The sequence below is a fragment of the Elephas maximus genome, chromosome 4 (assembly GCF_024166365.1).
Source record: "Elephas maximus indicus isolate mEleMax1 chromosome 4, mEleMax1 primary haplotype, whole genome shotgun sequence".
Lineage (NCBI taxonomy): Eukaryota > Metazoa > Chordata > Mammalia > Proboscidea > Elephantidae > Elephas > Elephas maximus.
The window spans coordinates 187079056-187103546 of record NC_064822.1 but is presented as its reverse complement, the minus strand read 5'-3'; the positions used below and the strand labels follow the sequence as shown (position 1 = coordinate 187103546).

Genomic DNA, 24491 nt, shown 5'->3' with positions numbered 1-24491 from the left:
ATGGAATACGATCTCCTTTTTTTGTAAAAAGAGAAGCAAAAACATATGCAGAGAAAACGTTCTGGAAGGAACATACCAAATTGTTAATTGTAGAATGAAATTACTGAGGATTTTGACTTTCTGCTTGATACATTTCTGACGTGGTTGCATTTTTATGAGTAAGTGTTACTTTTATAATCAGAAAATGAGATTTCAGTGGAAAAAAACCATTCTATAGATAGTTGTATCTAATGATTCACATTTGGTGGCTTTCTTTATTGTAGGATTGTATTTATTATAAATATATCTATATTGCTCAAGTTTTAAAAATCACTTATATGAATAACATGGATCAAGAAGCTAACTCTTTCTGTTTTAAAACTGAACATCTTTATTTTAGTGAGAATGCTGTTGGGAATTACCAACAAGAATGTAACTGTTGACAAACTTGTGGTGTGTGACACCGTGAAACAGGCTTTCAGCACTATCTGAAAGTGGAGCCATGGAGAATGTTGTAAAGAATAACAGCGGCTTCTTTTATCTTGAATTACAGGCATAAAGATGGGAGTGTCTGAGATTTCCAGCCAAAACCCAATTTTAGAGTTCCTGTTTCTCGTTTTACTGGTACAGGAGCAGGCGTGTCAGTGGTCAGGATAAGAACCTCTCACATCATGCAGAGGAGTGGATTATTCAGTAAATGGAGTTGGGACAGCTGTCCAGCATTTTGGGAAAAAATAAAATAAAACAGAATTCCTTCCTTACTCCTTACACCAAACTAAATTCAGTTGGATCAAAGACTTAAATAGAAAACATGAAAATATGACGGTACCAGAAGAAAACGTGGGTGAGCTTTTCTGTAATCCTGGAGTAGGGAGGGTCCTTCTATGCATACTCAAGTCTCATAAAAGGAAAAGATAAATAAATCTGCCTATATGCAAATTTAGCATTTCTGCTCTAAAAAAATTACTTTAAAGCCAAGACAGATGATCAACTGGGAGATATATTTTGCATTTACATACAGACGAAAGGCTTGTTGCCTTAATGTGCACGGAACCCTGACGTGCCTGGTTCTGTGTAATTCACAGCCTGGGATTTTATCACCTTTTATCTTTTATGCCCATGGCCTTAAATGCCTGCAAAGAAGACGTATACAAACCTCTAACTGGATTTTAGCTTTTTCATTTCTTAGAATCATGCTACAATGACTGTAGGTTATGTATCTTATAAAAGAACAGAAGATAATTTGACTGTTGTTACCGTGACAACTTCAGAGCATAAAAGGCCTTTGAGATTGAAGGGTACGTGTCACGAAAGATACATTTAACCTCTAACGGCCAGATGACTCAGTTTGTTTTATTAGCAGAAACCTAAGGTAACTAAATACGGAATAAGATGTTAGTCTTTTAAACACTTTTCCTGAAGAGCTTCTTCTAAAAGATTTTAGCGTTTAGAATTCTGTGTCCTCTCGTGCCTGCAACAGCACTTTCCTCTTGCTTCTCTGTCAGCGTTTCTCTTACGCAGCTGCTAAGTAGGAGCACCTGTTGTCACAAGGCTTTACCCCAATTTCATCTGTTAGCTCTGGGTGACGCGGTGCAGTCTTGATGAAGGATTACGAAGAGAAGAAATAATTTTCTCGAATAGGATCTGGGGCATGAAATCCTCCACTTTGTATGCTCTTGTTCCCTGATGTCTTTCAGGGTCCAGCGCAGTTCCTGGCCCCTAGCAGGTAATCCACTATACACCACTCAGGGACCTTAGAATTGCTAACATTAAAATGCTTATAGAATCTGTATGAGAAAGAACTTGTATCCAGAATATAGATTTAAAAAAATTAAAAAAAACTCTTCCAGTTGAACAATAAGAAGACAGACAACTCAGTTAAAAACTGGCGAAAGATTTGAACAGATACTTTTCAACCAAAGATATACAAATGGCTAATAAGCACATCCTCCTAGGAAGTTGAAAAACAAGCCCCCGGTGAGATAACCCCTGCACTCCATTGCTGTTTTATTGCCGTAGAGTCAGTTCTGACTCCTGGAAACTCCATGTGTGCAGAGTAGAGCTGCATCATAGGGTTTTCAAGGCTGTGACCTTTCAGAAACAGATTGCAAGGCCTGTCTTATGAGCACCTCTGGGTGGGTTCGAACCACCAACCTTTCAGCTAGTAGTTGAGCACTTAACCATTTGCACCACCCAGGGACCTTAGAAGAGCTACATTTTAAAGACTGACAGTACCAAGTGTTAGTGAGGCTGTGGAGCACCTGGAACTCTCATGCGTTGCTGGTGGACAGGTAAAACACTGTAACCACTTTGGAAAAGAGTGTGACAGTTTCTCATAAATTGTAACCCAGCAATTTCATGCCTGTGTATTTACTCAAGAGAAATGAAAACATGTCCAAAAAAGGACTCGTTGACACATGTTCATAATGGCTTTATTCATAGTAGCCCCAAACTGGAAAGAACACAAATGTTAATTAACGGTACGTGGATGAACAAATTGTAGTATATTCGTATACTGGAATACTGCTTAACAATAAAAAATGAATACCGATACATACAACAACATGAATGAATCTCAGAAACTTTATGCTGAGTAAAAGAAGCCAAACAAAAAGAGTACCTATTGACATTTTATTTATGTCAAATTACAGTATCAGTAAAACTCACCTACAGTGATAGAAAGCAGACCTCTGGTTGCATGGGGCCTGGGGTTGGGGTTGGGAAGACTGACTGCAGAGAGGCATGAGGGAACTTTTTGGGGTGATAGAAATCCCCATACCGTGATTGGTTATACAGATATATAGGTTTTTCACAACTCATCAAAGTATACACTTAAAGTGTATGTAAATTATGCCTTAATAAAGTTAATCTTTAAAGTAACAAAATAATAAAAATAGCACAATTTCTTCTTCTTTTTTTTTTTAATGAAGGCTAAATAGATTTCCTAACCAGGATCATTTTTTAGGTAAACTAGAAAACAGGGCAGATTTTCTGGCAACTGAAAATTTAGGTTTCTATCCCTGATATGTTAGAGTTCCCACATAGTGACATAAATGTTGTTGTTGTTAGGTGCCCTCAAGTTGATTCCGACTCATAGCGACCCTACGTACTACAGAGCGAAACACTGCCCAGTCCTGCGCCATCCTCACAATCATTGTTGTGCTTAAGCCCATCGTTGCAGCCACTGTGTCAATCCAGCTCATCGAGGGTCTACCTCTTTTTCCCTGACCCTCTACTTTACCAAGCTTCATGTCCTTCTCCAGGGACTGCTCCCTCCTGACAACATGCCCAAAGTATATGAGACGTAGTCTCGCCATCCTTGCTTCCAACGAGCATTCTGGTTGCACTTCGTCCACGACGGATTTGTTCGTTCTTTTGACAGTCCAGTACACCCAACACCGGGTATATAGTCTGCATACGAACCAGATATCTCAGGTTACTTCAAGACACCAGATCATCGGGTAGAATTCCCAACGATATTAGTTAGAAAGACCAGTAGCATTTATACGTATAAAGCTACTATATAAAAAAATATGTTTATTTTAATGGACTTAAATTTTTTTGTTGTTGTTGTTGTTGAGAATGAATATACACGCAAAACATACACCATTTCAGCAGTTTCTCCATGTACAGTTCAGTGACGTTGATTACACTCTTGGAGTTGTGCAACCATTCTCACCCTCCTTTTCTGAGTTGTTCCTCCCATTAACATAAACTCACTGCCCCTAAGTTTCCTATCTGATCTTTCAAGTTACTATTGTCAGTTGTTTTAATGGACTTTTAAATCAGATTTCTACTAATGCTAAAATATAATATGGAGCTAAAAAGAAAGATGGCCTCTGACAACATTGGAGAAGATGCTCGTATTGAGCAAGTTGTACGGAGCATTATGTCTTCAAAAGCAGGTCGGCAAGTCTGGTTCCTGCATTGACATCCGTGTGCTTCACTTGCAGGTGGACCTGAACAAGGACCGAGTGTGGAAGGTCTGAATGCGCCAACCAAGGCTGCTTTAGGTAATGACGGCTTCTGGGTTAAAGAGTGAGCTCATTAAGAAAAGAAGGAGCAGTGTCTGTGTGTCCTGCCTCGGTGTCTTATAATTTATAGAGTAGTACAGCATCATGACTAAATCTATTAGTGAAACTTTATTAAACCAAAAATGCGCTGAGTTCCAGCCAACTCGATGACTAGAAAATACAGCAGCCTGGATACCTACCTGAGATTGCTGTCGCTGCCTTTGGTTTGCTGGTTTATGTTCCCAACAGAAAGCCTCACCATTCCTCTTTACTCAAGAACTCTTAACATTTTCTTCTCATTCTGATTTTACAAGAAGTGAACTTAATCTTTCATTTTTCACTTTTAGGAAATTATAATTTGAAATGGGTGCTTATTGCATTGCATTCATTGGAAAGCAGCTGCCTGGATGAAAATACCTACAGTATTAGGGATGTCCCAGACACACTCATCATGTATTAGACGGGTAGGGGTTGGGAGCAGTTATGTGACCATGACAGTACAGATCTAAAGAAAGTGACAGGAAGAAAGTGGCTGTGGATATCTTTTTCACACTTGAAATGTAATGATGTTACTCTCTCACTAGGGCTAAAGATTTTAATCTTTTGTTGGTTGTGGTTTTATGATGCCTTTTCCCCTTAAAACATGTTCTTTTCTTTGTTAAAAAAAAAAATTAAGACTTTATTCTTGCTGGGTCTCTTAACATAATTCTAAAAACAGAACATGCTACCTATGATAAAAATTTACCCAGAAGGTGATTTTCAAGGAGCTTTCTCTAAAAGCATCATATATTTTTGTGTCATTTATAAAGTACTGATAATAAAATAATAGGCTATTTCTTATTGGTTAATATGATAAAACCAGTCTGTACATGAAGGTGAAAAAGCACACCACTAGCTGCCTTAATTGTATGCATAACGCCTGGATGGCTTTGCATTATAAAATAACTTTAACTGGCAAGTTTGTTTTAATAGACATAAAAAATGCTCCTCAAGAAAGCTCCAAAGTGTGAGCTCAGGCTTCCCACCTTGCTCTCTCGGACCATTTTTTTCTCTTCACTGTGGTGTTCAAAAAACATGTTCTCTCTGACAGTGCAGTGTCCGCTGCACCGAATTACAGCTCGAGCGTGTCTGAGTCCTCCATCTTGACAAAGTTCTGTTAATCTAAAATACACTCGGAGACTTGAGTCTTCTGGGTGACAGACGAGTGTGGAAACTGTGAGAGTCTTGTAAATAATAACATTCAGTATCTTAGAAATTTTTTAAGACTGCACTAAAAATAGAATAATTATTTATTATTTCTAGTGGCCTGACTTTTTTATTTTTGTTTTTTGGCAGAGGTTTCTTCTATCATTAAAAAGAAACCAAATCAAGCTAAAAAAGGAGTGAGTATTATGTGTACAGTGTTTGGTGTGTCAGCTATAAAATACCTTGTTCTCAAGAAAGCCACTTCTGTCATTTTACTTTATTTACATTTTTTCTTTTGAGCCATGTTATAATCATTGTGGCTTTGATGAAGAGTTGTATTTTGTTCACTGAGGCGAATGTAATACTTAGTGAATATTTTCTAGACCAAGTGTATAACATTTCTTCCCACCCCAAAACCCACTGCCGTCGAGTCGATTCCGACTCGTAATGACCCTATAAGGACAGAGTAGAACTGCCCCATAGAGTTTCCAAGGAGCGCCTGGTGGATTCGAACTGCCGACCCTTTGGTTAGCAGCCGTAGCACTTAACCACTGTGCCACCAGGGTTTCCAACATTTCTTCAGTCTACGTAAAACACTAAAAAAATAAAATTAACCAAGGCCCCCTGGGAGGTTCAGTTGTGTTTATGTTTATATATGCGCTAACGTTTTGCGAGGCTAATGGGCTGTCTGGTAAGCTTTCAGACGCAGTGAGGAATTGAAATGTGTGGGCTCTGGAGGTGGGTGCTAGGGCTTGAATCCCGGCTTCGCCACTTACTGGCTGTGATCTCAGCCAAGTCACATAACTTGCATGAGCTTCAGTTTCCTCATCTGTATAAACGGGGGATAATAATAATCCCAGCTTCACAGAGTTGTGAGGACCACACAAGAAAACGCCTGTGAAGTGCCTGTCACAGTGCCTGGCCTGCGGTAAACCATAATGAATGTGAGCTGTGGTACAAAAGTTTTCAAACCGTTTGGGGAAACTATAATCTTACGTATCTTCTAGCTTGGGGCCAAAAAAGGAAGTTTGGGAGCCCAGAAACTGGCGAGTAAAAGCTTTAATGAAATTGAAAAACAAGCCCAAGCTGTAGATAAGATGAAGGAACAGGAAGACCTTCTGGCCCGGGCAGCGCCTAAGGAAGAATCAATGTAAGTTTAATTTATAGTAATACGTTTTCAGTAAGAAAACTATTAATTAAACAACTCTGAGATTTGCTTTCCAAGTGCCAATTATTATTTTTAAGTGTGTGTGTGTACGTGTGCAGAATTTAACTTTATGAAGAAAACTAATATTGCATTGGTGTGGAGAAAGGACTAGAAGGGAGAGACTAGTGGCTAGAGAGAGGAGTAACAGTTCCAGCTGGAGCTGAGAGCAGGACCAAGAGGTGTCAGTAAGAAGGGAAAGAAAGACTGGTATCAAGACGCATTGACACCCGAAAAGATGCTGGCCATCATCAGTCACTTGAGAAATGCTAGTCAAGACTATAAGGAGATCCCACTTCACACCCACTAAGCAAAAACTCCATTGCAGAGTTGATTCCAGCTCAATGACCCTATAAGACAGAATAGAACTACACTGAAGGGTTTCCAAGTCTGTAGTCCTTACGAGAGCAGACTGCCACATCTTTCTCCTGCAGAGTGGCTGGCAGGTTCGAACCACCAGCCATTTGGTTAGCAGCAGAGCACCTAAGTACTGTGCCACCAAAAGACAATAACAAATGTCGTCAAGGTTGTGGAGAAGTTGGGACCCTCATTCATTGCTGGTGACAGTGTAACATGGTACAGCTGCTATGGAAAACAGTCTGGCCGTTCCTTAAAACGTTAAACGGGGTTACCACATGCCGAGCGATTACACTCCTAGGTATAATATCAAAGAGAAATATGTGCACACAAAAACCTGTACAGTACACAAGTGTCCTTAGCCGCATAATTCATAATAGCTAAAAAATGGACACAACCTAAATGTCCCTTGACTGATGACTGGATAAACAAATGTGGTCTGTCCACAATGGGATATTATTTAGCTGTAAAAAGAAATGTGCTGATACACGCTACAACATGGATGAACCTTGAAAACATGATGCTAAGCAAAAGAAGCCACACAAAAGACTGCGTATTGTATGATTCCATAGATACAAAATGCCCAGAATAGGCCAATAGAGGCAGAATGCAGTGGTTAAGCAGCCGGCTGCTAACCGAAAGGTCGGTGATTGGGACTCACCAGCTGCTCTGCAGGAGAGAGGGTGGCGATCTGCTCTCATAAAGATTACAGCCTTGGAAATCCTATGGGGCAGTTCTGATTGGTCCTATAGGGTCGCTATGAGTCAGGGTCAACCTGGCGGCAACGGGTTTTGTTTTGTTTTGGTTTTTCATTAACATTGAACTTGGAGCAACAGCACTGTAACTGATTCCTGAATGAAGTTTATCTAACAGGCACATTTTCCCTGCAAGGCACAGCACAGCCTTCTCGCGCTTAGAGCACTAGACAGCCCCTCAGCGCTATGTACGGGGGCCATTTTAAACAGCAAAGGCACAAAAATGCGAAAAACGTGACACCGAATAGACCAGGGGGAAGAAAAAGGACACTTGTTCACAGTATATGAGAGCTGAAGCAACAAGGCAGAGCGTCCCAATTTTTCATCACCCTGCCCATGTCTGCGAATGACCGCAAAAGCACTACAGGTATTGGTATTGGGGTTCTGAGTACATTCAGTGAGTAGGCAAATTTCAAATACGGAATCCGCGAGTAATAAGGATGGACTGTAGCCGTTTAAGGCTCGTGAGAAGTTTTCAGTTGTGTTGGAAACAATGGAAATATGGCCCCCTGGAGACTGTGCTGGGTATAAAAGACCACAGGAGCAGAGAAAGTAGGGCAGATGGAACACAGAATGCAGAGCCAGCTTGGCTCCTGTTTGACATGTATGTTTATTTTACTTGTATGGCATTTTCTCTTATTTTCGTGTGTATTTTATCATAGTTTTAGTTTTGAGTTACTACAGGCTATAAAAAACCAAACCTGTTGCCATGGGGTTGATTCATAGCAGCCCTACAGAACAGAGCAGAACTGCCCCATAGGGTTTCCAAAGACCGGCTGATGGATCTGAACTGCTGACCTTTTGGTTAGCAGCCTGAGCTCTTAACCACTGCACCACCAGGGCTCCACTACAGACTCCGAGTAAAAGAAAATAACAGGACCTATTTTTTGAGACTGTTTTGAGGCTTAACACAGGTCATGCTCTTTAAAGCGCCTTGAACAACACCTGGCACATAGAAAGTTCTCAATCAATATGATTTCTTACTACTCATTCTGACACTTCGCTAAGTGGAATTCACAAAGTAAGCCGAGATGATTTGAAACGGACAGACCTTTCTCATTGTCATTCAGCTCACAGAACATAGGGGGCAGCACTAAACTGTATTTAGGTTAAATATGCTTTACATAAAATTTACTGTTACAAAGTTCACTGTGTGTTCTCTTATTAGGCTAGATGTTTAACCCTGGAAAAAGGGAAGAGTTAAATTGAGTGTTTCACTGGCTCCTCTTGGTATTTGGCAGTGGGCTCTGTCCAGTTTGCTCTCACGTGAGTTGGTGGTGGTGGAGGGGTTATCACAGGTGATTGGTTACCTTGAGTTTTCCCAGAGTGTGTAAAATCAGACGCCTGATGGAAACCAGAGCTGGACTGTGGAAAGCAGCAGTTCCTTCGCCAGGTAAGGTGGGTGGAGACGGATGAAAACACACCGACTTAGGGTACTAATTTTATAAGCAGTGCCAGCCTGCGTTTGCCCTTCACCAGGAGCCGTTCGATACATCATAAAGGCAAGGGGCACATGATGGGTTTTCATGAATTTGACTTGAAACCCACCCTGGCAATTTCCTGGGTTTTTTCTCTTGGTCAGAACAACTTCACCACTGTGTCTTAATCCCTGTCACTGCCGCTCAGACCCACTGCAACTCAGGTCACCACCAAACCAGTGCTGCAGTGGTCTAGAGAAGCTACGAATGTTTTATCCTTAAGACATGAGAATGTTATTCTTCTGCAAGTTCGTTCTTTTAATGGAAGTAAATAACGTTATTTCAGTTTGGGTGGCTGTCAGTCGTAGCATTGTTTCATTTCTTTTCTTTTTTAGTTTCTCGTTCAAAAATATATACACAAATTGTTTTGTGACGTGGGCTGCACTCCCGCAGTATGTCAGCACTCTCCCTCTTTCCCTTTCCACGCTGGTTTCCCAGTGTCTATTCGTCCAGTTTTCCCCTCCCTTCCTCCCTCAGGCCTTGCTTTATGGGCTGGTGTTGCCTATTTGGTCTCGTATACTTGATTGAATAGAAACCCCGGTGGCATAGTGGTTAAGTGCTACGGCTGCTAACCAAAGGGATGGCATGTTCGAATCCACCAGGCGCTCCTTGGAAACTCTATGGGGCAGTTCTACTCTGTCCTATAGGGTCACTATGAGTCGGAATCGACTCGACGGCAGTGGGTTTATACTTGATTGAACTAGAAAGCACGTTCCTCCTGTGTGGTGGTGTTTGTTTTATTAAAAAAAAAAAAAAAATCACCCTCAAGTTGATTCCGACTCATGGCAAGGAATGGCTGATGGACTTGAACTGCCGACCTTTTAGATAGCAGCTGAATGCTTAACCAGGGCTCTGCTTGTTTTATGTTGTTGTTAGGAGCTGTCGTGTCAATTCTGACTCATAGCGACCCTATGTACAACAGAATGAAACATTGCCTGGGATTCTCCAGTCTCTGTAGGACCCATTAAGTCTGGTCTTTTTTTTTTTTTTTTTGGTGAATTTGAATTTTCTTCTACACTTACCTCCCACTCTTTCTGGAACCCTCTGCTGGGATCCCAGTCAGAGCGGTGGCAGCGTTGTTTCTTGTACCATCGGCCTGTGAAACTAAACCATCCATGCAGTGTCCCAGTCCTCGCCTTCTGGCAGTTTCTCAGCTGTCCTCAGAGGCTGTCTGTGTGCCTCAGATGGTCGGAAGAGCAGGACGGGGCAGCGCTGCTGCCTGCTTTCTGAGAGAGGTGCCAGGCTCTGCTTGTGTGGCCTGACCATCCTGCATCCCTCCCTCGAGCCTGGGTGGGGAAGAGCTGCTGCTGAGAAACCTGGTGTTTTGACTTTTTAACACCATTAGTGCTCCCACGGCGCAGCAGTGAGCCTGGCTGCTAAGGCACGTGCTTTAGCGGGTGATGGCCCAGCCCGGGGTCACCTGTTCTAGGAAGTAAAACTGTCCCATCTCATGTCTTTCTAACAGAACTCACCTTCTGTGGGAGAATCTATTGCTGCAGCCAGGCCTACTAGCGATTGTCAACGGGATATAGTGTTTTCCTCCAAAATTGACTTGAAAGAGTTATTTGCTGAGGAATAAAATGGGTCTAGTGCTATATCTGTTCTGTAGGAATAATAGCAAAGAAATAAGGCGCCAGATTCAAACAGTCCAGAGAAATCCTGCCTACTCGGTAAAGGAAGGAAGCAGCAAGAGCTTTTTCCTAGTAAGAACTCTGCTGTCATTCCCTTTTGCTACCCAGAAATTTCTTTATGTTCTTATGGAGTTTACACTGTGCCTTTCTTAAAAGGAGCTTGTGATATTTTACATATTGTTATAAAATGAATAATGACTTAGAAATCCTTATAAGGTAGCACACTCAGAAATGTTGGTGCTATGTTACTTACATGATACAATACTGCCCTTATTGCTAATATAGGCATAGTTTTCTTCATGAAAAATTAAGCATTTATTGCATTGTTTAGAAATCTGAAAGTCAGGATGACGTTTTATATATCTTTTTACACTTTTGGTGTATTATTCGTAACAGGTATTTGATAAATAGATGATCAGTGACTGACTGGTAGTGCTGAAGAAACTATTGGCTGAGGAATGACTGATTTAAAATGCTCTTGGAAGCCTGATTACATAAAGAGACCCTATGGGAAAGTCTTTTGTTAACTGAAGAGTTCTTTTGCAACTTAATTTATCTGTAAACATATTAAGTCAAATTTATATAGTTATCTTAAATCAGAGCAAACCAACGAGATCTGCCTCCAGCTTTTGACAAGTAGTATGGCATTGTAGTAATATGTTAATACAAGTAAGAAATCCCAATTGTTACTGTCAGACATAGAAATAATTTAGGTAATGTTACATTGTTATCTAGTAGTAGGTAACAAATTATTATTATTACGTGCTGATAGGTAATATGAACTAAACTTGAACAGTAATACATGTTCAGCCACAACCAAAAAGTGGCTGTGAACTCATTCCAGTTGTCTTGAGGGTCTACTCTAAAAAGACCAGTAGAAACAAAATGCCAGATGTCTTCATGATTGTTAATTATAGAAAGAAGCACAAAGCTAAAGTATAAATTACATGTTTAATTTTGCTTCATATTTTAACTCAAGAACACAGGGATAAAGGTAAATTAAGGAGCGTTTGGTTTGCCTCACAGTGTTTCCTCGCTACGATTGGCCTATAAGGATCTTGAAATTCAGATGAAGAAAGACGAAAAGATGAACATCAGTGGCAAAAAAAAAATAGAATCAGAGAGACTTGGCATGGGATTTGGAAACTGCAGAAGGTATGTGAGTCTGTGCTCTCTCGGATTTCGGAATTTAAACCAGCTTGTAATCGTGAATGTATTTTCCTTGGGCCATGTTAATTTCAACTCTAGACGCATTTTCTTGTTATCCCTTGCTTTCTTTAATTGTGTTGCTTTACTGTAATATTTAACAGAGCATGAAAAATTCCAAACTCGGTTCTCAGAGAAAAAGAGCCAGGACTGACGTCACTGAGCACAGACTGGAGCGGATGCCGCACACGTCACTATATATGTTGATTGTGTTCCGTGTTCTTAGTTAACAATCTTCAAAAGGCTGAATATTTTTAAAGACTTACACCCCCAAAACGATTACTGCTTGTGTTAACCCCACTAGTTTATTTTTGTTCAGAGTATAGATTTTAAAAATTCATTCTTTGGTGAAAGCAGAAGTCTATATGAACTATGTTTTCTTCTTTGTTTCCTCAAGTGCCATTTCCCATTCAGTGACTTCTGACATGCAGACCATAGAACAGGAGACACCCGTCATGGCCAAACCAAGAAGAAAGTACAGCGAAGACAATGACGATTCGTATTTTACTTCCAGCTCAAGGTAATCTATTACAAACCGTCATTAAAGTCTCACTGGGAAAAACAGTGACTGTTATGGACTTACTCGTTTATTTGCATTAGGAACAAGCACAGAAGAATTTTACTTCATTGTTTTTAAAGCTTTGGCTGGAGCCAGGGCGGTCCTTTAGAATAAAAATTGGGGAAACGTTTCTAAGTAGACGATGTTTGGTGGTATTACAGTGTTCCATAATAAAATCAGCAACCAAGGGTCGAAATTAAACGTAGGAGAGGTGTGTTTATCTGAAAACATGAAATTGGAGAGCGCTGCAAAATCCTGGCGGTCTGCGTTAAGTCATTTAGTCTTAGCAGACATCAGCCAGCAGTTGGACATTTCACGGCTGTGCCTGAGGGCTCCGGCAGTTTCTTCTGTTTCAGAATAGCAGCTCCAGGAGTTTCCACTCTGCAGACTAGAGTATTAAACTCTGTGTGCGCGTGCTGCGTGCGTGTGCGTGCGTGTTTGTGTGTGCCTGTGTGTGCGTGTGTGTGCGCACGCACCGTTGCACTTGGTGGGATCCCGGGATGAAGTCCAGCTTCCTATTCGTCAGCACTCCCTGGAGAGGGCCCTGGTTCAGGTTCCTGCAGCCTGCAAGGGCAGGGAGAACAAGTTTCCACCTGAATCAACTCACGCTTGATGTTCATTCAGCACAGGGGGAGGCCTGCTAAAAAGGCACCAAGTACACCTGTGATTCCATGGGAGATGGGTACCAGCTGAGAACAGCGGGGGCCAGAGTGTAAGCCCAGGAGCTGGGAGGCCTAGGTTTGAATCCCAGCTCTGCCACTTAACTGGCAATGTGACCTTAGACAAGTAATTTAACCTCTCTGTGCTGCAGCTTCTTCATCTGTACATGGATCAAGAGGCAGTTGTTAGAACTGAGCAAGGGCAAACTGCGTATTTCAGGATTAGAAAAGGTACGGGGCAGGGTATTATCCTTTCGGCTTACTTATTTAACCTATATGCTGGGAAATAATCTGAAACACCAGACTATATGAAGACTGTGGCATCAGGATTGGAGGAGGACTCATTAACAGCTTGCAATATATGCAGAAGACACAACCTTGCTTGCCAGAAATGAAGAGGACTTGAAGCACTTACTGATGAAGGTAAAAGGTTACAGCCTTCAGTATGAGTTATACCTCAGCATGAAGGAAACAAAAATCCTCACAACTGGACCAATAGACAACATCATGATAAATGGAGAAAAAAATGACGTTTTCAAGGATGTCATTCCACTTGGATCAACAATCAGCGTCCGTGGAAGCAGCAATCAAGAAATCAAACAACATACCGTATTTTTACACAAATAATGCACGCCTTCTATGTTTGTTTGCCAACCGCTCTCCCCTCTCCCTTCTACGAGGTATTTTCCTAAGCTCCAGCTGTGCAAATTTTTTTCACATGTTGCTATAAAAAAATTAGCATAGCGCACTTACTACCAAAATGCTTTGTGGAGGGAGAAAGCGGTTGGCAAGCAAATGTAGAAGACTCCTGTTATTTTCATAAAAATACGGTATTGCTTTGGGCAAATCTGCAGCAAAAGCCCTCTTTAAAATTTTAAAACGCAAATATGTCGCTGTAATGACTAAGGTGGGCCTGACTTAAGCCATGGTATTTTCAATCACCTTACATGCATGTGAAAGCTGGGCAACGAATAAGGAAGACTGAGGAAGAATTGAGACCTTTGAATTGTGTTGGCAAAGAATATTTAATGTACCATGGACTGCCAAAAGAACGAACAAATCTGTCTTGGAATAAGCACAGCTATACTGCTCCCTAGAAGTGAGGATGGCAAGACTTCATCTCACATACTTTGGACATGTTATCAGGAGGGATCAGTCCCTGGAGAAGGACATCACACCTGGTAAAGTAGAGGGTCAGTGAAAAAGAAGAAGACCCTCAATAAGATGGACTGACATGTGGCTGCAGGCTCAAGCATAACAAAGATCATGAGGATGGCGCAGGGCCAGGCAGTGTTTTGTTCTGTTGTACATAGAGTCACTATGACTCAGAACCCACTCAGCGACACCTAACAACAACAATACGCAAGTGACAGCTGGACAAGGAGTAAGGAAGACCGAAGAAGAATTGATGCCATTGAACTGTGGCTTTGGTGAAGATTATTGAGTATACCATGGACTGTCAAAATAACGAAAAATCAGTCTCAGAAGAAGTACAACCAGAATGCTCCGTAGAAGTGAGGATGGCGAGACTTCGCTTACTTCAGACACATCACCAGGGAAGACCGACTTCGTGTTTGGTAACGTAGAGGGTCAGTGAAAACGAGGGACACCTTCAGTGAAACGGACTGACAGAATAGCCTCAACAATGGGATCAAACGTACAAAGATCACAGAGATGGGGCAGGATCAGGCAACGCATCGTTTTGTTGTACATACGGTCGCCAGGAGTTGGAATCCACTCACCGGCAACCACCGTCACAACCAACGTTATTATAATTATTAGCTGCTATTGTAATACAGAAACTGAAGGGACTCTGTGGCTCCATCTCAATGTCTAACCACTATTGCTAGATAATTGAATTGACCACATTGAGGCCCACATTCTGGGTAGGGGTTTGTGAGAGTGGAACCTGTGCGTGTTGAGTGTGTGGGGGTTCTCACAGCAGGCTGTCATGCCGGTTTCAGAGGGCGCTAGAGTTGTCTGGCAGCTAGCTACACAGGCTCAAAGCATTTTCTTTTAAAATGTAAATATATGTTAACTATTAACTGGAATCTAATTGTGAAATTATACATTTTCACATCAAAGTTCACGGATAAGGAATTGTATAACAAGTAATATCCTTAAAAAATTGTCTGAGCATATTGTTGTGTGCCATCAGGTTGATTCCGACTCATAGCAACCCTGTAGGACAAAGTAGAATACCCCATAGGGTTTCCTAGGCTGTAATCTTTGAAGAAGCAGATTGCCACGTCTTTTTCCCATGGAGTGTCTGCTGGATTCGAACCAGCAACCTTGGATTAGCAGCCGAGCACTTAATCGTTGTGCCACCAGGGCTCCTCTGTTTAAGCATAACTCCAGGTATTTGACCAAAAAAAAAAAAAAAAATTGGTAGCTTAGGGTGTTCCGTTTCAGTACTTCCAGGGACTTGGATGGTTTTATGTTTGCCTATCTTGAGTAACCTTTATCAGGTGCCAGCTTTCACTTTACTTGGAGGTTATACCCAACTTGTTCCTTTGGAAAGTGTTTAAAGAAAACACATTTTATACAGGATAGAATTAAAGTTGCCATTTGAGCTGGAAAGTGCATGGATGTCATATTATTTCAGATCTGCATATTAAATGAGGCTCGGAGGGAACTCTGGGTAATGCTGGCCCCGCATTTGTCTGTCTGCCTCCTCCACGACTCGCGTGACCCTCTCGTTGCTCATGCGCAGTCCCTGCAGACGACAGAGCGTAGGAAGGTAGAGAAAATAAAAAATAAATCCCGGGTCAAATCAGTGCTATCGGGTTGGTTAAGAGAAATAGTTAAAAGTGAGGGGGTCACCCACCGAATGGGCCCTGAGGACCTTCAGGAGGGCTACCCTGGCTCAGGGCCCTGGTCTGACTCCAGTGGGGCTTTTTCTGCCTACAGGGGGTGTCAGGGATCCTTCAGGCTTCTCCGCCTTCAAAGGATTAGTCAGGAGTTAGCCCTAAAGGCCTCCGTTGCTATGAAACAATTGTTTATGTTTTGGAAGAACCTGGGAGCAGATGGTGTTTTGATAAAGACTCCACTCTGGGTTCCCACCAGAGAGACCCTGTTTATCCTGACCCGTGGGGTGACCAACAGGAGCAGGGACGCCTTTTCTGTCCCTCTTCGGTAAGGTAGCCACAACGAGCAGAACGTGGCACTGTTGGGTACTTTGGCAACTGAGGTAAAACGAACAGGCGTGCTCTGAAAGCAGGCACATTCGCTCCCTGAAGAGCTCACTGCTTCCAAATTATTCATTAGCCCGTTAGAGCCTGAATATGATGAATTATGGAAGAGGGTTTGCAGTTTCTGTTAAAACCAAGACCAACCATGTATCCTTGGATTTTGTTTTTATTGAGTTCCGTTAGTTCCAGGATAGAAACAGCATGACTGTACAGATTGAGTACACGGCACTGAAAGTACAACAGTTTGCTCAGCCTCATAAAGTTAGCGTGACATTAAATGGAATAGACACTTGTCTATAGCTGCACATCAGATATGACTTGATACTGAGGTGCTCTTATCTAGGGATTTTAAGGAGTATTTTCAGGGTTGGTAAAGACAGAGTGGGAGGGCAAAAATAAATGTAAAAAGCGTTGTGAGCTTAATAAAAGTTATTATAAAAAAAAAAAAAAATAGTAGGATATAAAAAAAAAAAAAAAAAAAAAGCGTTGTGAACTGGAATCTAGAAATCAAGACATTAGAAGGTCAGTAAAGGTTTGGAGGTCAGGGAAGGCTGTGTGTTTCCTATGAGGCGTAAGTGTACCCCGGCCATTAGTCAGTCACCTTTACCCCGTCCTTCCAAGGGGCGGCTGGAGGCCTGGCTGGGTATCTGTCTATCCCACAGCGAGTTGCTGAGAGCCTCTCATGGCTGAATGGTGGGAGAGAAACCCCAGCCTACCTCCTGAGTGCACGGAGCGCCCTGACAGGCTCACGCTGGCCCAGGGAAGCCAGGCAGAACAGCTTTCTCTCTCCCTCAGGATGTGGCCAGTGCAAGCGTTTTAAAATAACTCGACACCCCTGGTTTCAGGGTAACCACATTGGCTTATGTGGACGAAGCCTGTTACTTCCTTGGAGCGATGCTTCTTGTCATGTGCCATCTAGTCGATTCCGACTCACGGTGACCCTACAGGACAGAATAGAACTGCCCCATAAGGTTTCCTAGGCTGTAATCTTTATGGGAGCAGATCGCTAAGTCTTTTCTCCCACTGAGCGGCTGGTGGGTTTGAACCACAGAACTTTCTGTTAGCAGACGAGCACCTCACCATAGTGCCATTAGGGCTCCTTGGAGTGGTGCTGAGCTGCTGCTGCTGTTGCTAGGTGCCGCCGGCTTGGTTCCGACCCATAGCCACCCTGTGTACTGCAGAACGAAACACTGCCTGGCCCTGCACCATCCTCACAACTGTTGCTGTGTTTGAGCCCATTGTTGCAGCCACTGGGGTGGTCTATCTCATTGAAGGTCTTCCACTTTTTCACTGACCCTCCACTTTACCAAGCGTGACGTTTTTACAAGGGATGGTGCTAAACCTGCAAAATTCTAAGTCTCAGAATCTCAGAGTTATAGAGAAACTTGGAAGTCCAGCCAGTACCCATTCCATGCTTGCTCGCATCCCCACTCTGTACCCTCCCTAGTGGGCACCCAGCCTCTGCTTGCACCCCTCCTCCTTATCAGGGCAGCCTGCTCAGTCCCCAGCAGCTCCGTGACATAATGCCGCCTTACACCTGTACGTCTCCCCAGGTTCCTGAGCTCCAGTCAGCCTCCCTTTGGTGCAAGCCTCATGAGGGCAGGAGCTGACTGTGTCTCCCAGCCTGTGTCTTTACCTAGCGGAGTGCCTGGCCCTAACAGGTGCTTATTAAATATTTTTAAAATTTCTCTCTAAATTGGTTCTTTCCGTTGAGCTCCTACAAATGAGTTCTTCTAGTATTTGAAGATAACTTTCTAGGCCAACATGTGTCCCACATCTTTCAAACCCTCCTCCTCTGATGTGACTTCACGTCTCTTCATCGTCCTGGTCTCTCTTCTCTGAGCAGGGTCTGGGTTGTCTCTGTTCCTTCAAGCAGAGCCGGTATGTAGCGCTAGTCAGCAGCCACCGAGGGCACATGACTGGCCTGGTCAGCTTCCAGCTGGAATCCAGATACGCCTCGTTCACCGCATTTTCCTTCCTGGGAGAGCAGGCGCATGTAATGAGATTCGTCCTTAATGACTTCTTGCCAGAGAAGGCAGAAGCCACATTTAGAAGTCCTGCCTTCTCTCGATTAGCCATATAAAATCATATCATCTGCTTCAAAAAGCAGGTTTGTCTCTCTGCCCCCTCCACCCCTTTTTTTTCTGACGGGAAGAGTATATTTGTTCTTAAGATTTTTTTTCCAGATCTTAGCCTGTTTGGGTCCCTGGCCTGTTTGTCCTTCCAGGTGCCTGCTGCCCTCTTCCGGTCGTCTGGTTACAGGCCCCGCAGCCGCCTGGGCCTCCCTCCTGTTCTGTGACTTCTCAGCACCCCAGAGCTTGCTTCCTCCCTGCTCCTGTCTTCCTCTCTGGAGGGAGCCGGCTGGGACCTAAAGCATCTGCACTCTCCAGTCGCCTTTCCTTTCCTCACCCTCAAACCCTGGAGTCCGCCTCTCTCCTCCAAACTTGAAACCTGCCTTATAAGGAGTATGCTGGTTTTCCACCCGGAGTTGGCGAGAATTCTTAGACAGCATGACCATTTTATATTAAGGCTCCTGGCACTTCCACCTCACCTACCAATCTCTGTCCTATCCCCCGCAGTCCCTGCTGCTCTCTGTCAAAGGTTTTTCTCTAAGCATGCAGGACAGAAAGCGGCCGTTGCGCTCTGCTCTCTGGGTTAACACCCTGCCCAGTGATGCTCAGCTAACGCAGGGTAAACTGACCAGCCGGCCGGCACCCACTCTGAGACCCTTACAGAAAGCCCGGTTACTTCAAGCTCTAGACTGAAGGCGTCTGTGAATGGTCCGGTGATCAGCAATCTGCCCCTTTGTGTCTGACTCTACCAGGAGGGTGATAAGCATCGTTGACATTAAATGGTAGCTGTCGTTATGATTGATGCCTTAAGCCACGCTAACGTGGAGCGTATCATCAGCGATAAGCTCCTTGAATGGCATCAGCTCTCCAGGTGCAGCAGCGTTACCTGTCACTACCTAGGAAATCCCATGGGGTGGTTCCACTCTGTCATGTAGGGTCACTATGAGTTGGAATCAACTTGACGGCACACAACAACAACAGTTAGGTAGAATCAGACCTGAAAAAAATGAAATGTGTAAATCTATGTTGAAGAGCACTTAAAGATGTCACATGTTGCCTGGATAGGCTAGGTTAGGCCCAAATCTCAAAGGTTTCACACAACAGCGGTTTGTTTCTTGCTCACGTAAAGTCTGCTATGGGTCCAGGTGATTGTCCAGAGCACCTGTCCTCCACGTGGCACCTCAGTTGTACAGGCTGGTGGAGGTTTAACCTGGCTGAGGCTGCACCATCTGGAAAATATGTTCCGTACGGCAAGAGATGAGACGGCTGGGCAAGTTGAGCACTGGTACTTTAAAGGCTTTGGAAATGACATACCTTGTTTCTGCTCCTGTTTCATTGGCCAGTTCTAGTCACGTGGCCACCCCTAACTTGAAGGGGTCAGGCAAGTGCAGTTCCCAGGTACCCAGAAGTGGAGGAGAACTGGGTGAACATCTGTGAAGCCTTCCACCACCACAGCATCCTACTCTTTTTCATGCAGGTACTTTGATGAGCCGATGGAGTTACTGAGCGGTTCTTTTTCCAGCTGGGATGACAGTTCAGATTCCTATTGGAAAAAAGAGGCCATCAAGGATACTGACACAATTCTGAGAACTGCAGGCTATGCAGACAGGTATGGATAGTGAAGCTATGGGTTGTAAAAAGTGAATCTGTGCATCTCTATGAAAAAAATTAGTGCTGTGTGACCTGAAAACCTTTCTAAGACTAGAAAATGGTTTTGTTGTACTAATTCAGGAACATTCTTTTTATTTTACACGCGTGTTTCTAAATCAGAGGGTGTACATCCAAATCAGCTGGGGACCTTTGAAAAAACAAGTATGCATCGGCCTTTCCCTGGAGAGTCTGATTCCGCAGGTCAAGGGTGACCGAGACCAGGAATGTGTCACTCACCCTCCCCCGTTTTTGTTTTTAATGATATTATGTTTTTGGTGAAAGTTTACAGCAAATTAGGTTCCCATTTGACAGTTTCTACACAAATTGTTTAGTGACATTAGTTACATTTTTCACAAAGTGTCAACATTTCTCTTCAATTGCATTCTGGTTGTTCCATTTCCAATATTCTAGTTTCCCTGCCCTCTTATCTTCTTATCTTTGCTTTAGAGTGATTATTGACCTTTTGGCCTCGTATAGATGTTTTTGCTAGAGCACCATACTCGTGGGTAATATCTTTTATTTTGTGTACCAATTGGTTATTTCACTAAAAGGTGACCTCAGGGATTAGTTTCAGTTCAAGGTTTAAATAGTCTCTCAGAGCGATAGTCTCAGCGAGTCCTCTAGTCTCAACTGGTCTAGTAAGTCTGGACTCTTTAAGATTTTGAGTTCTGTTCCCTGTTTTACTACTGTTCTATCAAGTCGTATCTATTGTGACCCTGTAGTGATAGCTGGGCACTGTCTAGTTCTTCTGGTCTCAGGATAGATGAAGCCGTGGCATGTATAGGCCGTTAGTGCTGTAGACTAGTTTCTTCTGTTATTGTTGTTAGGTGCCATCAAGTCAGTTCTGACTCACAGTGACTCTGTACAAGAGACCTAAACTTTGCCCAGTCCTGTGCCATCCTCACAATCTTTGCTATGTTTGAGCCCATTGTCACAGCCACTGTCATCCATCTCATTGAGGTCTTCCTCTTTTTTGCCGACCCTCTACTTTACCAAGCATGATGTCCTTCTCCAGGGACTGATCCCTCCTGATAACATATCCACGGTATGTAAGGTGAAGCCTTGCTGGCCTCGCTTCTAAGGAGCACCCTGGCTGTACTTCTTCCAAGGCAGATTTGTTCGTTTTTCTGGGAGTCCGTTAGTATATTCAATATTCTTTGCCAACACCATAATTCAAAGGTGTCAGTTCTTCTCCGGTCTTCCTTATTTGTTGTTTAGCTTTCATGTGCACGTGAGGCGACTGAAAACATCACGACTTGGGTCAGGGGCACCTTAGTCCTCAAAGTGACATCTTTGTTTTTAACACTTGAAAGAAGACCTTTGCAGCAGATTTGCCCAATATAATACATCATTTGATTTCTTGACTGCTGCTTCCATGGGCATTGATTGTGGATTCAAGTAAAATGAAATCCTTGACAACTTCAATTTTTTCTCCACTTATAATGAAGTTGCTTATTGGTCCAGTTGAGAATTTTTGTTTTCTGTATGTTGAGGTGTAATCCATACTGAAGGCTGTGGTCTTCGATCTTCATCAGTAAGTGCTTCAAGTCCTCTTCCCTTTCGGCAAGCAAGGTTGTGTCATTTGCATATTGCACGTTGTTAATGAGTCTTCCTCCAACACTGGTGCCACGTTCTTCTTCATATAGTCCAGCTTTTCGGATTATTTGTTCAGCACACGGATTGAATAAGTATGGCGAAAGGATACAGCCCTAGCACACACCGTTCCTGATGTTAAACCATGCAGCATCTCCTTGTTCTGTTCAAATGACTGTCTGCTGGCCTATGTACAAGTTCCGCGTGAACACAATTAAGTGTTCTGGAATTCCCATTCTTTGCAATGTTATCCATAATTTGTTATGATTCACACAGTCGAATACATTTGCATAGTCAATAAGACACAGGTAAACATCTTTCTGGTATTCTCTGCTGTCAGCCAGGATCCATCTGACATTAGCAGTGTTATCCCTCATTCCACATCCTCTTCTGAGTCCAGCTTGAATTTCTGGCAGTTCCCTGTTGACGTACTGCAGCAACCATTTTTGAATTTTCTTCAGCAAAATTTTATTTCCATGTGATATTAATGATATTGTTCAATAATTTCCGCATTCTATTGGATCACCTTTCTTTGGAATAGGCATAAATATGGATCTCTTCCAGTAATTTTGTCGGCTAGCTGTCTTCCAAATTTCCTGGCATAGATGAGTGAGTGCTTCCAGTGCTGCACCCATTTCTTGATACATCTCGGTTGGTATCCCATCAATTCCCGGAGCCTTGTTTTTTGTCAGTGCTTTCAGTGCAGCTTGGACCTCTCCCTTCAGTACCATCAGCTCTGGATCATATGCTAATTCCTGAAATGGTTGGATGTCGACCGCTGCTTCTTGGTACAGTGACTCTGTGCGTTCCTTCCATCTTCTGATGCTTCCTGTGTTTTTGGATATTTGGCCCATAAAATCCTTCAGTATTGCAACTCGAAGTTTGAATTTTTTCTTTGGTTCTTTCAACTTGAGTAACGCCAAGCATGTTCTTCCCTTTTGGTTTTCAAACTCTAGGTCTTTGCACGTTTCATTATAATACTTTGCTTTGTCTTCTTGAGCTGCCCTTTGAAATCTTCTGTTCAGCTCTTTGACTTCATCATGTCTTTTAGCTTTAGCTACTCAGTCTCCAAGAGCAACTTTCTGAGTCTCTTCTGACATCCATTTTGGTATTTTCTTTCTTTCCTGTCTTTTTAATGACCTCTTGCTTTCTTCTTGTATGAAGTCCTTGATGTCATCTCACAACTCGTCTGGTCTTCAGTCATTAGTGTTCAGTGCATCAAATCTGTTCTTGAAATGGTCCCTAAATTCAGGTGGGATATAATCAAGCTCGTACTTTGGCTGTGGGTACAGGTGATTCTCCAGAGCACTTTGATTGTCCAGGCTGTTGGGTATTTAACCTACTCTCCCTATTTTAAGTTATTATTTACATAGAGTAAAATTTCTCTCTTTTAGGGTACAATACTGCAAGTTTTGACAGACATACACAATTGAGTAAGTCCCACCAAAATCAAGATACAGAATATTTCCATCACCCCCCAGATTTCCCTGTGCTACTCCGTAGTCAGTACCCCCCACGCCAGCCCCAGCCCCTGGCAACTTCTGGTCTGTTTTCTGGCCTTAGAATTTTGCCTTTTCCTGAGTGTCATATAAATGGAATCATACGTTAAGTGGCCTTTTGAATTTGGCCTTTCTTAGCTTTTCATGGTGTATTTGAGATTCATCCATGTTGTTGTGTTCATTTCTTTTTATTGTTGAGTTTATCCATTTACCTGCTGAAGGACATCTGGGATGTCTCCAGTTTTGGGGGCATTACGAATAAAGCTATAATAAATATTAATATACGGGATTTTGTGTAAACATAAATGTTCTTTCTCTTGAGTAAATACCTCGGAGTGGGACTGCTGGGTGCATATGTTTAACTTTATAAGAAACTGCCGAACTATTTCCCGAAGGAGCCGTGGCATTTTGCATCCCCACCAGCAATGTATGGAGTTGCGGTTGCTGCACAGCCCCGCCAGCACGTGGTGTTGTCCTGAGAAGTGTGTACTTGTTCCTCAGTCATGTATCTCATGATTGTATCTCATGGTTTAAATTTGCATTTTCCTAATGACTCATTATGTTGAGCATCTTTTCATGAGCTTTTTTTGTCATCTGTATGTCTTCTTTGGCGAAGAGTTCTTTTCCCATTTTTTGTTGTTGTTGTTGTCTTATTGAGTTTTGAGAGTTCTGTGCATATCCTGGATCCAGGTGCTTTATCAGATAGGTGGTTTGCAAGTGTTTTCTCACAGTCTGCCTTCTTTTGAATTGAGTATTATTTATAATTCCACTTACCTCTACTCTCAGCTTATTATTTATATACTTTTTAAAAAACTTTCAGTGGTTCCCCTAGGATTTACAATATATATTTTGATTTATTAAAATCTCCTTTCAAGTAATATTATACCACTTCACATGCAGTGTAAGGCCCTTACTACAGTGTACGTCTAGTTCTTCTCTCCCACTTTAGTGTTAATGTTGTCATACATTTTGCTTCTTTATTTTTCTAAACTTTTTTTTAATTGTACTTTAGATGAAGGTTTACAGAGCAAACAAGTTTCTCATTAAACAATATACTATTGTTCTGTGACATTGGTTGCCAATCCCACAACACGTCAGCACTCTCACCTTCTCGACCTTGAGTTCCCCATTACTGGCTTTCCTGTCTCTTCCTGCCTTCTAGTCCTTGTCCCTGGGCTGGTGTGCCCATTTAGTCTCATTTTGTTTTATGGCCCTGTCTAGTCTTTGGCTAAAGGGTGAACCTCAAGAGTGACTTCATTACTGAGCTAAAAGGGTGTCCGGGAGCCATACTCTCAGGGTACATTTAGCTTTTGTATATACTATAACACAGGATATGTTGCTACTATTTTTTGATAGGTATCTTTTCGGGGAATTAAAAGTCAGAAAGATTAACTTATCTTCATTTATGCCATTTCCTGTGCTTTTCATTTCTTTGTGTAGATCAAAGTTTCTATCTGATA

General features: G+C 42.5%; 1 protein-coding gene across 1 annotated transcript in view; it reads left to right on the top strand.

Annotated features, from left to right (window-relative positions):
* ARFGAP3 (ADP ribosylation factor GTPase activating protein 3) overlaps positions 1-24491 on the top strand; it is a 73830-nt gene that overhangs the window by 29188 nt on the left and 20151 nt on the right. Inside the window, exons 7-12 of the mRNA XM_049884566.1 lie at positions 3933-3992; positions 5328-5374; positions 6185-6327; positions 11629-11757; positions 12206-12328; positions 19767-19898. Coding sequence (XP_049740523.1) covers positions 3933-3992; positions 5328-5374; positions 6185-6327; positions 11629-11757; positions 12206-12328; positions 19767-19898 — 634 coding nt within the window. The remainder of the gene's footprint in view (positions 1-3932; positions 3993-5327; positions 5375-6184; positions 6328-11628; positions 11758-12205; positions 12329-19766; positions 19899-24491) is intronic.